The following is a 12,935-nucleotide window of genomic DNA, read 5'->3' as shown; positions in this document are numbered from 1 at the left end:
TCAGTCTCCTCCACCCATTCTGATGTTGGATCAATATCCTCCAACACAATGGGATCTAGATCAAGTGATTTGCTCATCATTTGGTTCCTCCTCAGTCGAAGGTTGTATTGCACAAAAACAAGATCATTTAACCGTTTTTGTTCCAAACGGTTTCTCTTCTTCGTGTGTATGCGCTCAAAAACAGACCAATTGCGCTCACAACCTGAAGCACTGCAAGTTTGACTGAGGACTCTAATTGCAAACCTTTGCAATTGAGGACACTGGCCACCAAATGACTCCCACCAATGTGCTGCAAAGAAAAAGACAATAATTAGTAACTTAGTTTATAATTTGAATTGTAAAGAACATAAACAATTTTAACTTGAAATGAAAAACAAAATGGAAATTGGAATTGCTTACCTGGTTGGTCCACATCTCTTGCCATCTTTGCCAAGTTTTTGCCAAAAGTACCACTTGCTTGATTGAAAATAGTAAGCTGTCTATGTATATCCAACTGGTCTACATGGTTAGGGACCATGCGCTCCAAGCAATCAATCAATCCAGCTCTGACCTCCCCATCATGCTGATCTCCTAGCCGATTTTTATAGTGATACCTTGGGTTCAAAAAATACCCGGCTGCATGTATAGGACGATGGAGTTGATTGTTCCATCTGTTATCAATGATCTCCCATATACGGCCATATTTAGCTAACCTGTCATTGTAAGCTGCCCGTATCTGCTCCTTTGCCTGATCCATAGCTTCATAAATGTAGCCCATGGCCAATCTTTCCCCATCCACCAACCTTAGCACCTTAACAAGGGGCTCGGTAATTTTCACAAGCTCTACAGACCTTTTCCAAAAATAAGTGTCTAACACTTTCTTTTTGGTGTCTTTTCCATCTGGTCTACGAGCCCACCGAGATTCAGACCATTCATCAGAGGAAAACATTTTCTGCAAGTTTCTATGTTGACCATTGAGACATTGCAACGTGAGGAAGTGAGTTGCAAATCTCGTAATTGCAGGCCTAACAAGCTCTTTGCCTCCAGTGTGTTTCCTCATTAGGCTCAATACCCATGAGTGGTTGTAAATGTATTTTGTAATGCACTTGGCATGCTCTACAGTGTTTTTTACCCACTCCACCTTGCCTATATCCTCAAGCATGAGGTCTATGCAATGTGCAGCACATGGAGTCCAAAATATGGTCTTATATTTGGCCTCAAGCATCTTTCCAGCAAGAACATAGTTTGAGGCATTATCAGTGATGACCTGCACAACATGCTGCTCCCCAACTTCCTGAATAATGTTATCCAAAAGCTCAAATAGAAGGCTTGCATCCTTTACCCTATCAGATGCATCAACTGATTTCAAAAACATGGTTCCTTGAGGGCAAGAAACAAGGAAATTAATGATAGTGCGGTTCTTTCCATCGGTCCATCCATCTGACATAATGGAACAACCTGTTTTGACCCATGACTCTCTAAACTCAGTCAAATACTCATCAATGGAAGATATCTCTTTTTGCAAAAGAGCTCCCCTCAAGTCATGCATACTAGGGCCTTTGAAGCCCTTTCCTGCAGCTATAACAGAGTCCCACATAGCTTGGTAATAAGGTGAGCGAGCAGCATTAAATGGGATATCTGAATCATACCACCATCTAGCAATGTATTGGTGAGAAGTTTCTTTGCATTGTTTTTTCCAATGCTGATCCAAAGTGGGTTGAGAACTTGGCTGGGAGGAAGTGGGATTAGATTTAGAAGAAGCAATGGTGGCAGAAGATGAGAAATAACTTTGGATGTTTGGTCTCTTTGGTCCTTTTGATGGTTGGCCAACTCCAACAGAAGGATGAGCATAGTGAAAGGGGTCATTGGTGGAAGGGATAGAAGTGGAGTCTTGAATCTCATAATCATCATACCCACTCTCTTTCATGGCTTCTAATAATTCCCTCTTCCTTGCAATTTCATCTTGGATGGCCTTCTCCCTAGCCTTATCCTCATAAAAATTTTCAAGCTTGGCAATGTATTCTGCCCTAATAGGACCTAACAGTGCATTTGGTGCATCACATGGCTTTACTTGGCCTCTTACCCCAGCCAAGTGTTGTTTCAACCTAAGAATACCCCCACCTCCAATAGATTTATGGCATAATTTGCATATCATTTTTCCCTCAACTACATCACAATGAGCCCATGCACTGTCCTTTCCTTTTGGAGCCATGTTTGCTTGAAATAATAACAATTTGCAAATAAATCTGCCATTTAAAAAAAAAATTGCAGCTAAGGAACATGGAAAACCAATGATAAATGTAGGAAAAAAAATGCACATGCAAGCTACAAAATTTGATAGCATAGAGCTAGAGAGTTCATAGGCTTAGCATAGATGATAGATCATTGAAGTGAGAAGTTTATAGCACAAAAAAAATAATTCATGGACAGCAGACCCAAATGAGGAATTATCAAGTGCAAATCCTTACCTGGAAATGCAAAGTAGCTCCCTTAGCCTCCTCTTGATGATGGCAACTCCACTGACAGCTACACACTATCTCCAAAATAGCTCCAACTCCAACTCCAAGATGACTACTTCAGCAAAAACTCCACACTCTCCAAGCTCACAAACAAACTCACAAACACTCCAAATCAGTTGTGTGAGACAAATGAGAGTGAGAGGGGTGTCTTATAGCAAGTGTGAGGGTGTTTTTGGAGGGAAAATCCCTTTCCCTCACCCCCAAAACCCCTAAACCGCCCTCAGTTCCAAAAAACCGTGCGCTTTTTGCTTGACCGGCGGCCTGTCCATAAACCGGCCGGTTTAGGACGGAACCGGCCGGTTAGCAATAAACCGGCCGGTTTTGACCTAAACCGGCCGGTTTTTACCGGTTAGGTCAATTTTCCGGGCAAATGGGGCTTCTAACCGGGTTTTTTCACCGGTTCTGACCGGTGAGCCTCCCAACCGGCCGGTTAGGCCGGTAACCGGTTGGACCGGAACGGTTTTTAAAACTATGGTTAGGACCAAACCCCATTTAGATCAAGAGGTAACTAAAGGATATCTGGAAGCATTAGAAAAGTTGGTGCCTGACAGGGAGGAATGTGCAGCTGTGCGCCTTGAAATAGGCAGATACTTCAGTGGCACTGGTTTGTATGGTAACTTCCATGTGATGGACGACAAAGATAAATTTGATTCTCTCACATGGTGGGAAACATATGGCGGCCACAGACTTTTGCCAAAATTGGCAAATAAAGTTCTTTCACACGTTGTAAATTCTTCTTCTGCAGAGAGGTGTTGGAGCACCTACAGTTATATACATAATGTGAAAAGAAACAGACTCAACGAAAACCGAGCAGAAAGCTTGGTTTATGTGCACTACAACTTGAGGTTGTTGAGTCATCACTGTGATCGGGCTAATGAAGGTCCCACATATAAAATTTGGGACAATCACCCAGAGGACGACAATTTGGAGGATGGCATTGTACATATTGAAGAACTAGAAGAGGAACTTGTAAGGGATGAAAATGAAGCAGCTGCAACAGCCATGCCACCTCCACCTCCACCATCCAGTAGCAGTGCTCGAGGTCCGAGTCTTGTTCCTTTGCTGTCGCCACCTCCATCTACACCCTCGCGTGGAGGTTCTAGTTCTGGTCGTCGGTCTGTGCGGGAGACTCCTAGAAGACCACCACGACCTGCTTATACTCCTGGAGACTCTCGTGGCAAGGACCACATGTAGATTTACAGTTTACTTGTCTTTTTTAGTTTCTATTAGACTTTAGTTTTCATAACTGTTGAGTTTTAAGTCCTTGACTCTTGACTCTTGACTCTTTCATATCATTATGATATTTTTTGTAAACATTATATCACTGTGACAATGAAAATTTGAAGTTTGAAGTTGGGCCTTGGCAATTATAACTCATTGGTAATGATTGTGAATTATGAATATGATGCTTTGTGAAAGACTAAAGTTGTTTCATTTCATCTCATTATTCATGTTTCATTTTATAAATTTTTAACATTTCATATCATGTTAACAGTTAAAAGTTAGGACTTAGAAATATCTTTGATATTACTTCTTGTAATGGTTAAACTTAGCTTACAAGTACAACTTTGGTGATCAATGATGATAAATGTTATTGAATTTTCAATTCTGAAAGCTTGAAGTTGAAACTTTAATATTGAATTTGATGAATCATGATTTATAAGACTCAATATGTTGCAGTTGTAATATGTATTTTACTAACTTGTGGACATGGTTGATGACGATTATAATTTCTAGATGATTGATGTGATATGGTTCAATGATCAATTTATGTTTTTTTATGTTTTTTATGTCTATTTCATCATTCTACATGTTTTTGTTGACATATATGTATCAAAAATTAAAAAATATAAAAAATATATATATTTTTTAAAATTCGCTCCCAAACCGGGAGCTTCTGAAAATGGTCACTCCCACTCCCGTTTTCGCTCCCGCTCCCGCTCCCAAGTAACATTGCTTAAAAGTAATGGCCATTCATTTTGGGAAGCATTAATTTGATTTTAAGAGGCTTAAGTAGTTGAGGAACATCCCCAAATATACAATAGGGCATGTGCCACACATTCATTTCGAACCTAGAGTCTCAATAACTCCAAATCAAAATTACATATCATTTAACTATTCATGATAATTTTGAATTTAGGTCCAGTAGGAAGCAAAATAACAATAGAACTTGCCAAAACAACCAATATGAACGAAATAGCCATCAATCTGTCTGTGATTCGAGAAATAAAAAAATGCATGCCATGCACAAAGAAGAAGAAAAACTTGAGTGGAATAGAGAATGCATACAATCATGGAAAGTGCTGTGACTGCCAGTGTAATTGGAATAGCCACAGAGGTGATCTTATCATATGGTCCCTTCAAGTATGTATGTTTCCGAATATTTTGGTAATATTGTTGCTTCCTCAACACATAGTCCCTTGGAACAAAGGGCGGCTCCGTCATTTTCTTTTGAGCTGAAAACCTGAAGAAACACAAACGACATACCATAAAAATCCAAAATGTATGAATACAGATAAAAGGCATGAGAATTCGTTGATTGGTATACAATTCAATGAAAGCAATATCCCACGTGCAAAACCTTAATTGCTGATGAATGTGTAAAACCTAAACTAATGCCTGAAAGTAATAGTACAATTTCCTTCACAATGGCTTCTATTCCAACGAAAAACAAATAGCAATCCTGACAATGAAAATAATGTAAGATAAGTGTCCTAGTTGTAAGCAGGTTACATTCTGGAGAGCTATCTAGAAACAGACAACAGATTAGATCTCATATCAATTAATGTGCAAAACCTTAATTGCTGATGAATGTGTAAAACCTAAACTAATGCCTGAAAGTAATCGTACAATTTCCTTCACAATGGCTTCTATTCCAACGAAAAACAAATAGCAATCCTGACAATGAAAATAATGTAAGATAAGTGTCCTAGTTGTAAGCAGGTTACATTCTGGAGAGCTATCTAGAAACAGACAACAGATTAGATCTCATATCAATTACTATCATACAGTGATATGACCAACAAAGTTGCACAAGAATATGAAAACTGCCAAGAGTCAAATATTCGACTCCTAGGCAATAAACATTGCATCATTTTGGTTCCAGACTAGCAATACGTAAATCCATTTGATTCTTTACATTTGAAATACAAGTAAATTTGAGATAGTTTGGGATGAGGGTTAGTTCCCGCTTATTGTAGCCATATCTTGAGTTGGTACCCTACATTTAGTCTGTTTGCAATCTGTTCATTAGAAGTTCGAACAGGCTATCCAGTATCACCAAAATGGATATGGTAGTGGAGGAATTCTACAACTGTGAAATAATAAATTAATGCCTGTTAGTATCAATTAGAAAGCAATTTTTGGGAGAGGGTCTGAAGCACCTAGAATTTGTAATAAAAACCAATTGGTTATAAAAAGAAAGACTGGGACTGGTTGATACCAAAGGTGGAAAACAGAATTTCTGTCTGGTGTCATCACTGGTTATCAAGAGGGTGTAGACTTGTGTTGGCAAAATGAGTATGAGTAGCAATACCTGTCTATTGAATGTCACTGACATGGATACCATATGCCATCCCAGAGATCAGAAGAATCAGTTTCAGGTCCTTGTAGTCATGTAGTAGGACAACGACATTAGGTGGTTTGGAATTGAAAAACGTCTTTAGCTTCTCAAAATCCTTGGCAGCAAGAGTGTCAAAGTAAAGGCTTATGGTGACAATCTGCTATCCAGAAATATATTTCGCCTGATTTAGTGGAAGAATGGATTAGAAAACCATTGAAGCATAATCATGATATTTCAATTATGTCAATTGGGTCTAGCCTGAATGGGTGTGGGATGGATGTTTTCCTCCCCACCCCAGTTCTATTCGCCATAAATGACATGTTCTGCTCATAAAGAATATATTGTTGTAATGGCCTCAATCCCTATTGTTGGCATCAACTTGTGCCCAAAAGGATCTAGGGTTTACCCTGAGTACCATCCTCGTGTGGGGATGTGCCCAGGGGTCTTCTCCAAGATAAATTACCTGAACAAATCAACTGTATTGGCATGCCCTGTGATAGGAAACTGGATTGTGTGGAATGTCGGAAAGGGTAATAGGAGGAGAGTTAGGGAGCACCCCTGAGATGTGGAGCAGAGTTCAGGTTACCAGACCACATGATACAGCTGTTAAGGAAAGAGGGATTTACAAACTCAGCCAGCAAGCTGATCCTGATCTCTCTTTGATCTGGAGTCGAGAGTGGAAGACTGCTAGAAAGTTAGGTTTCAGAAGGGAGGAAACAGGTTTAGGGGATGCCTATACAGCAAGACTAAAATCTAGGCACGTAACACAAAGACGATGAGGAAGATAGCCTGAAGATGAGAATTTATTAAGTTCTCGGCTTCAAAGAGCACTTGGGAGATTTGGGAGAATCAGTGTGGTGGTGTGGATAGAAGTTCAGATATCCATCAAAATCTCGCATACTCGTATGGTCACAACTCAATAGCAAAGTATTTGGGACATTCTGCAGCAAAGGAATACTTATGGTCCTGGGAGACGTTTTCTATGCAAAGTAGGTGAAGAATCAAACAATCACCTCTTAATGTCCTGTGCATATGTAGTGCAGGTTTGGACTGAAGTGGGGTGTATTACTGGATTAAGATGCATGGACAGGCTCCACTGTTGGAGAAGGCATAAAAATCTGGCATTAAAATGTGATTGTAAAGAGGTTCAAGGATCTACCATTAATATTAACTTGGCATTTGGCTTGAAAGGAATGCTGGTCTTTTTGAAGACAGTCATTCCCACAATTCAGTCTGCAACTCAAGGAAACAGAATTCTAAATAACTTCCCTCCAATGAAGGACAAGCCTGGTAGGCAGATTGTTGCTGAGAATAATGATAATTCTGATGCTTGGGCATTCTTTGATGGTTCCTCGCAAGGCAGTCCAAAACTATGTGAAGATGGGTCAGTTATTTTCTTAAAGAATTCTCAATCATGAAAGTCCAAAGGTGGCTTGGGACAGGACTCTTAAAATTTCAAAGCTGATGACACTAAAGATGACTATTTCTTTATTGGCTATTGTTTTTGACTTCATAATCCAAACTAATACCTCTTTTTGTTTCGGTAACAAACTATATGCTAGGCCAAGCTTGAGATAAGTGAGTGCATAAGGGTCTTTATTCTCTCTCTAGTGACAATATCCAGTACCGTGTCATTACTTACCTTATATAAGGCATGCATCTATTCGAGGGGAAGAAAGAAAGGGTTGAGGGGAATCAATCTATTTGAAGGGAAGAAATGCATAATGAAATATATCGAGTAGGGTGGACAGTAGGGTTGAGGGGAATCAATCTATCTCTATTCATTTATTAGCATTTCCAGCAGTATATGACAATTCGATCCAGCAAAAAGCATAATGACATTATAATTCATGAATATCTCTCCTCGAAATCACACCTATCTGGTCTGGAAATCACCTCTAAGTCATTCAATCTCTGGTAATGCATGGCGTAATTACATATATAATTCATGATCGGATTTGAGAACATAATTAGATATATATTTCATTCATGCACAATGACATATATAATAGCAATAAAAATTACTGCTATAATGAATGACGTAATTACATATATAATAGCAGCATTTTCTGGTGTAATTACTGCTATAACTGGAATCACAGACAATTTTCAGTCCTGAGTGATTGATCAATTGATTGGAATTTGGTGCAGTGTGAAGCAGGTTCAATGCTTGCTGTATAGGAAAGAATGCATCGAATGGATGCCTGGGCATTGAGAGGGCGAAAGTTGACCAGAAAGCCTTCTCTGCGTGATTCACTTCAGTTCATTGGATGATGGAAGAACCAGGCATGCCGATCTTTGACCTTTGAATTACGCTATAAGGATGCGTAAGCATGACTCTCATTGGTAGGAGGGGAAGCCATTTGAAGTATCGATGCTAGAAGAGCCAGGATGCTACCAGAAAGTATCGACGCTAGGAGAGCAAGGATGCCCCCGACAACGTTCAAAGGGGGCAATAGTGGAGAGAAATTTCTTGCTCAACCCTATGAATGCGTAAGCATGCTCGACCATAAGGGAGAGGAACTTGAATTGCTCAACCATAAGGGAGAGGGAGAGGATGCGTAAGCAGGCTCAACCATAAGGGAGAGGATGTGAAAGAATGCTCGACTAACAGGAGAGGATGCCCCCGACAGGGCTCACAATTAAGGGAGAGGAACTTGAGTTGCTCGACCATAAGGGAGAGGGAGAGGGAGAGAGAGAGGAATGAGATATATTATATATGTAATTATCGAACAACCATATTACGTATATAATATTTGTGCTTCCCTATCGATGCACTATAATCAAGGTCATTTTCATGCTCTCCTCTAGTTACGCTTAATCATTTCTAGTTTTAGTTAGTTCTCAAATCCCGCCCACCCGTACTTATTTGGATTAGCCCACCCCGCAAGAAGAACTTGGCAATAGCTGGCGAATGGCTTTACTTAGATTAGACCTTCTCTGGCAGGGTCAGATTTCCTTGCCACTGATTTCAACCTAATTGCAATGTGATTTTTAGATTTTAGGATTCGTTTGGTGGTTATTACAATGAAGTGGTCCCTGTTTGCATTATTCCATGAGTTTGTCGGCTTGCATCAATAGAGTGATCATGGATGAGACACTCATTTTTGTACTCACTATTATCATTTATGATATTATCCTTTTTGTACGAGGGAGGATGCATCATTTCAGTGTTTCAGTCTTCATATTTATAATATATCTAATGCTTTCAGTTCTTAATGTTGTGATTTATAAATGGATTTGATTTTTGAACTCTAAAAGTGTTTTTCTTTTTTTTATTTTACAAATATTATTATATTTTTTGTACTTGCCGTATACAGATCCTGGATTTTCAAAAAACTAGAGGATCTGGATCCTGGTAACTTAGCTTAACAGCACATCTGCTCTTTGCTTACATCTCTCTGTGAACATATCTCAAACAGTTCAGCAACTTGGTGGAGAAACTTTTCAAAGGCCAACACTGCGAAATGAAGGTGTGCTTTTTGTGGAGATCTGCTCCACTGCAAAACCTGTGGCAGATTTGGAACATTTATCAAGTTCTGCTAAAATGGTTCCATCCATGACCATGCCAATGACGACTGTATACTTACCCTGTTGCGAGGGAAGCATGCAAGGCATGCAGACTATTAGACTCTCCTTTGTTCTTCTGTGATAGCACTTGCAAACCCGGTCTGGGTGAGGTCTCTCTTCCTCTTTAGCCGGCTTCCATCATTCCCAGAATCTGAGTTATCAATTGACCCTGCTTGATCTTCAATACTTATTGTTGTAGCCCAGTCTTTGGGGAAATGATCTGCAGGGCCCTTGATAACAGCATTTGAACCTACACTTACACCATCTTCCTTTTCTTTTCTTGCAATTTTTTCCCTTTCTTTGATGGCAATGTCTATTGTAGGTGCTGAATCCAGCATTTTAAGATCCTTCAGCAAATTTTTTTCAATTCATTGATTTCCCTGAGGATGGACCACATTAGTTGGTTCGAAACGTCGACCAAGTTCTGATTATGTGATTGATCCGAAAGACATCTATTCCACACTATGGATCACAAAAGTCTTAGATCTATCATTGAATAATGTTTTGGTTTCTGTAATTTCATGATATAAAAACATAATGGTAGCCTAAACTTGGTTGAGCAGAGACCAATAACACGGCTCTTATACCAAATGATATTTTGAATATTTTGTGTAATATCAAACTTTTATTCAAATCATTTGGTATCAGAGCCACGTTAACGATCTCATATATATATATATATATATATATATATATAGATATGTGTGTGTGTGTGTGTGTGTGTAAACATGATATGATGAGAATTACAAATGAAGGCCCAGTATATATATATATATATATAGGCAGGAGTGCCCTTTCATAAAGAGTCATGTCCTTTTGAGACATGCCCTTTCATAATTAACTATACTTATTATTCATTATTTATTATTATTAAGTATTATTTATATTATTCCATATTCATCTTCATAACAAGATCTTTGGGGAATCACTTCTAGTGATAAATAGGATGAAAGGGCAGGGGGTGGATGAACTGAGGAATTCATGATGCACCCTTTTATTAGTTGAGATCATAGATATAATCCCTATTTTTATTCGCACCCCTTTTCAACATGTTTCCATGGAAAGGAATGAGACCACCAATGGCTTATCGAAGCTAGTTACCTGAGAATCTATTAAAATAGGCATATCTGATTAAATTCTGTATGAGATACTACTTGAGGATATATATTGAGATTGGTATACTGAGAAAACCTAATTAGAGACTGTATAGTCATTTAACATATTCTGGGAACAACTCTATATGGAATCTAATTCTGTTTAGTAATTTTGATGTTTTTGTTGGTATGTGCACCAGAGTAGTTAATCTTTGGGGGCTAAAGATGAAAACCTTTCAGTCCTGAAAGAGAGTCAGGAATGCTGTAGAGCATCTGCCAAATGTAATATTCTCAATTTGAAAAACATTACAATCCTTTTTCCTTGGGTCCCAAAAGACAATTAGAAAGCAATTTGAAAATCCTGTATTGAGAATCAAATAATGTTAAGCAGAAATACCAGAAACAAGAAACAGCAAATGGAATGAGAAATGGGGCCAACCGATTCAGCAGTTTAGAGATTAGAAACGTGAACCCACTCCCTCCTTTGAATATATCATATAAATTGCTGTGTAACATACTGATGTACTGTCAATATGGGAATAAATAATGAGAGCGGGAATGGGAACAGACAAATAAACAGGTCTCCCGGTCGCTGTTCTGGTAACATAGATTTTAAGTATGTTGTATCATGTATGAGCACTGCAGTGATGATTGACGAAGAAGAGATTTATTTCTCTTCACCAAGTCTGTTTAAGTTACTTCTGGTTTGAACAACAGTGCACAAGCAAGCGGAATCTTGGCGTCCATATATTGAAAATCCTACATAAATGAACTTTGTTATCAACTATCAATAAATTCATCCCAAGGGGCAATTCTGAAATTCCAAGATTAAAGGTCAGCCACTATAATTTACAGAAAATGGCAACCTGCCACAAGCTAAACTTTCAAGACGGAACTAGAGTCAATTCAAACAAATGGATCCACACTGCTTCTACTATAAGTTTTTTAGGTGAAGCAATGTCGAGTTACCATCCCTTTATAAATCAGCATTTATGGCTTGCAAGATTACATTATTGGGGATCATCTATTATCAATTTGATGAGAGCAGTGAAAGGGTGGCACCACCTTCCATTGTTCATCTCCCCACCTGCTTTCAAGAAAAGCAAACTCTTTCACAGGGTATTCAATCTAATCTTGCAATTCCACCACCACAGAGTCCTTGCCATTTCTATAAGAGATTCAGCAGCCCCGAGAGATAAGGAAAATAGATGGCACTAGTGAAACTGCACCTGAAGGAACTCAACTCAAGCCAAATAGCTGTGGATGTGGGTCCTTACTGACATGCCAAACCAGGGCATTCAGCAAGCTACCAAACACAGATGACTGTTAAAAATTCAACCCATAGGACATGTACGTGGAGTTGTATCACTGTACAAACACCACATGGGGAACTCAAGAGTCATAACCAACTACCTATAGATATGGCTCCTTAACCAAAATGCCAGACCAAGACATTTGGCAAAGTACACACATCATTGGTAGATATTCAAACTGAGCTGTATGTCGAATAATGGCGATGCACAAGCAACACATGGAGATTGTCATTGAACTTAAGGCCAGATACCTGTGCATATGGCTCCTTCACCCAAATGCCAAACCAGGACATCCAGCAAGGACTGCACATCATTGGTTGAAATCCAACTACCTGTCAATATGTATCTTAACCAAAATGCCAAACTGGAGCATTCCACAAGACACCAATAGCCTCCTAGAAGTGGGAGACCCAGACACTCTTGCAGAAATTAGGAGAACCAACAGCCTGCCAACCATGGAAAAAATCTGGCATAGGAGCACTATTGGAGATCTTCCAAATGTAAAATGTGAGGCAGGTACCAGCGGAAAGATGGGATAGGAAAAACAGAGGAGAAGGGAAAGCAAGGAAGGACTAGCAAGATCCCAAATCCAGCCAAAGACGAAATGATTTCAGGTTGGCAGCCCAGCTAAAACAGGAGGTACGCAAACTTCAAAGCCTTAGCTTGTCTAGGTGTGGTTTTGAGGCACCCAGATCTTGAAATGAATGCAACTGAGAAGGAGCTAATATGGAAATTAAGTCAAAGAATACCTGAAGATTAGATGGAACATGTACTGCTAACTGATATGGACAGATGAAGAGAAATATGGAGACTGGACAAGATAATCCATGGCTTCAAAGCAACCAGAAGTTTTGTTTCGAACGAGCTCATAACTTCATACATTAACCTCAAGCACTAA

The 12,935-nt window shown here is 39.2% G+C and overlaps 2 protein-coding genes across 2 annotated transcripts in view; both read right to left on the bottom strand.

The window, feature by feature from the left end:
* LOC149148850 (uncharacterized) lies at window positions 1-1,798 on the bottom strand. The gene is made up of 3 exons (XM_089439071.1): window positions 400-1,798; window positions 74-289; window positions 1-8 (listed from the first exon to the last, which is right to left on the bottom strand). Exons 1-3 carry the CDS (start codon window positions 1,574-1,576, stop codon window positions 1-3), a joined length of 1,401 nt encoding a protein of 466 aa, XP_089295197.1. The 5' UTR covers window positions 1,577-1,798.
* LOC149148849 (uncharacterized) overlaps window positions 1-12,935 on the bottom strand; it is an 80,658-nt gene that overhangs the window by 44,384 nt on the left and 23,339 nt on the right. The window contains exon 2 of the mRNA XM_089441252.1: window positions 4,788-4,962. Within this exon, the coding sequence (XP_089297378.1) occupies window positions 4,788-4,943 (156 nt within the window). The 5' untranslated portion in view covers window positions 4,944-4,962. The remainder of the gene's footprint in view (window positions 1-4,787; window positions 4,963-12,935) is intronic.

Source organism: Pinus tabuliformis, chromosome 9, assembly GCF_031772625.1.
Source record: "Pinus tabuliformis cultivar Carrire ecotype Pingquan chromosome 9, CPIR1, whole genome shotgun sequence".
Classification (NCBI taxonomy): Eukaryota; Viridiplantae; Streptophyta; class Pinopsida; order Pinales; family Pinaceae; genus Pinus; species Pinus tabuliformis.
This window is presented reverse-complemented; position numbering and strand designations above follow the sequence as displayed.

Bases quoted from the DNA above. Each gene is read 5' to 3' on its own strand.
- LOC149148850 (XM_089439071.1), bottom strand. From the start codon at position 1,576: ATGTGGGACTCTGTTATAGCTGCAGGAAAGGGCTTCAAAGGCCCTAGT. The intron at 290-399 runs GTAAGCAATTCC...TTTTCTTTGCAG, and splicing joins AAGAGATGTGGACCAACCAG to CACATTGGTGGGAGTCATTT.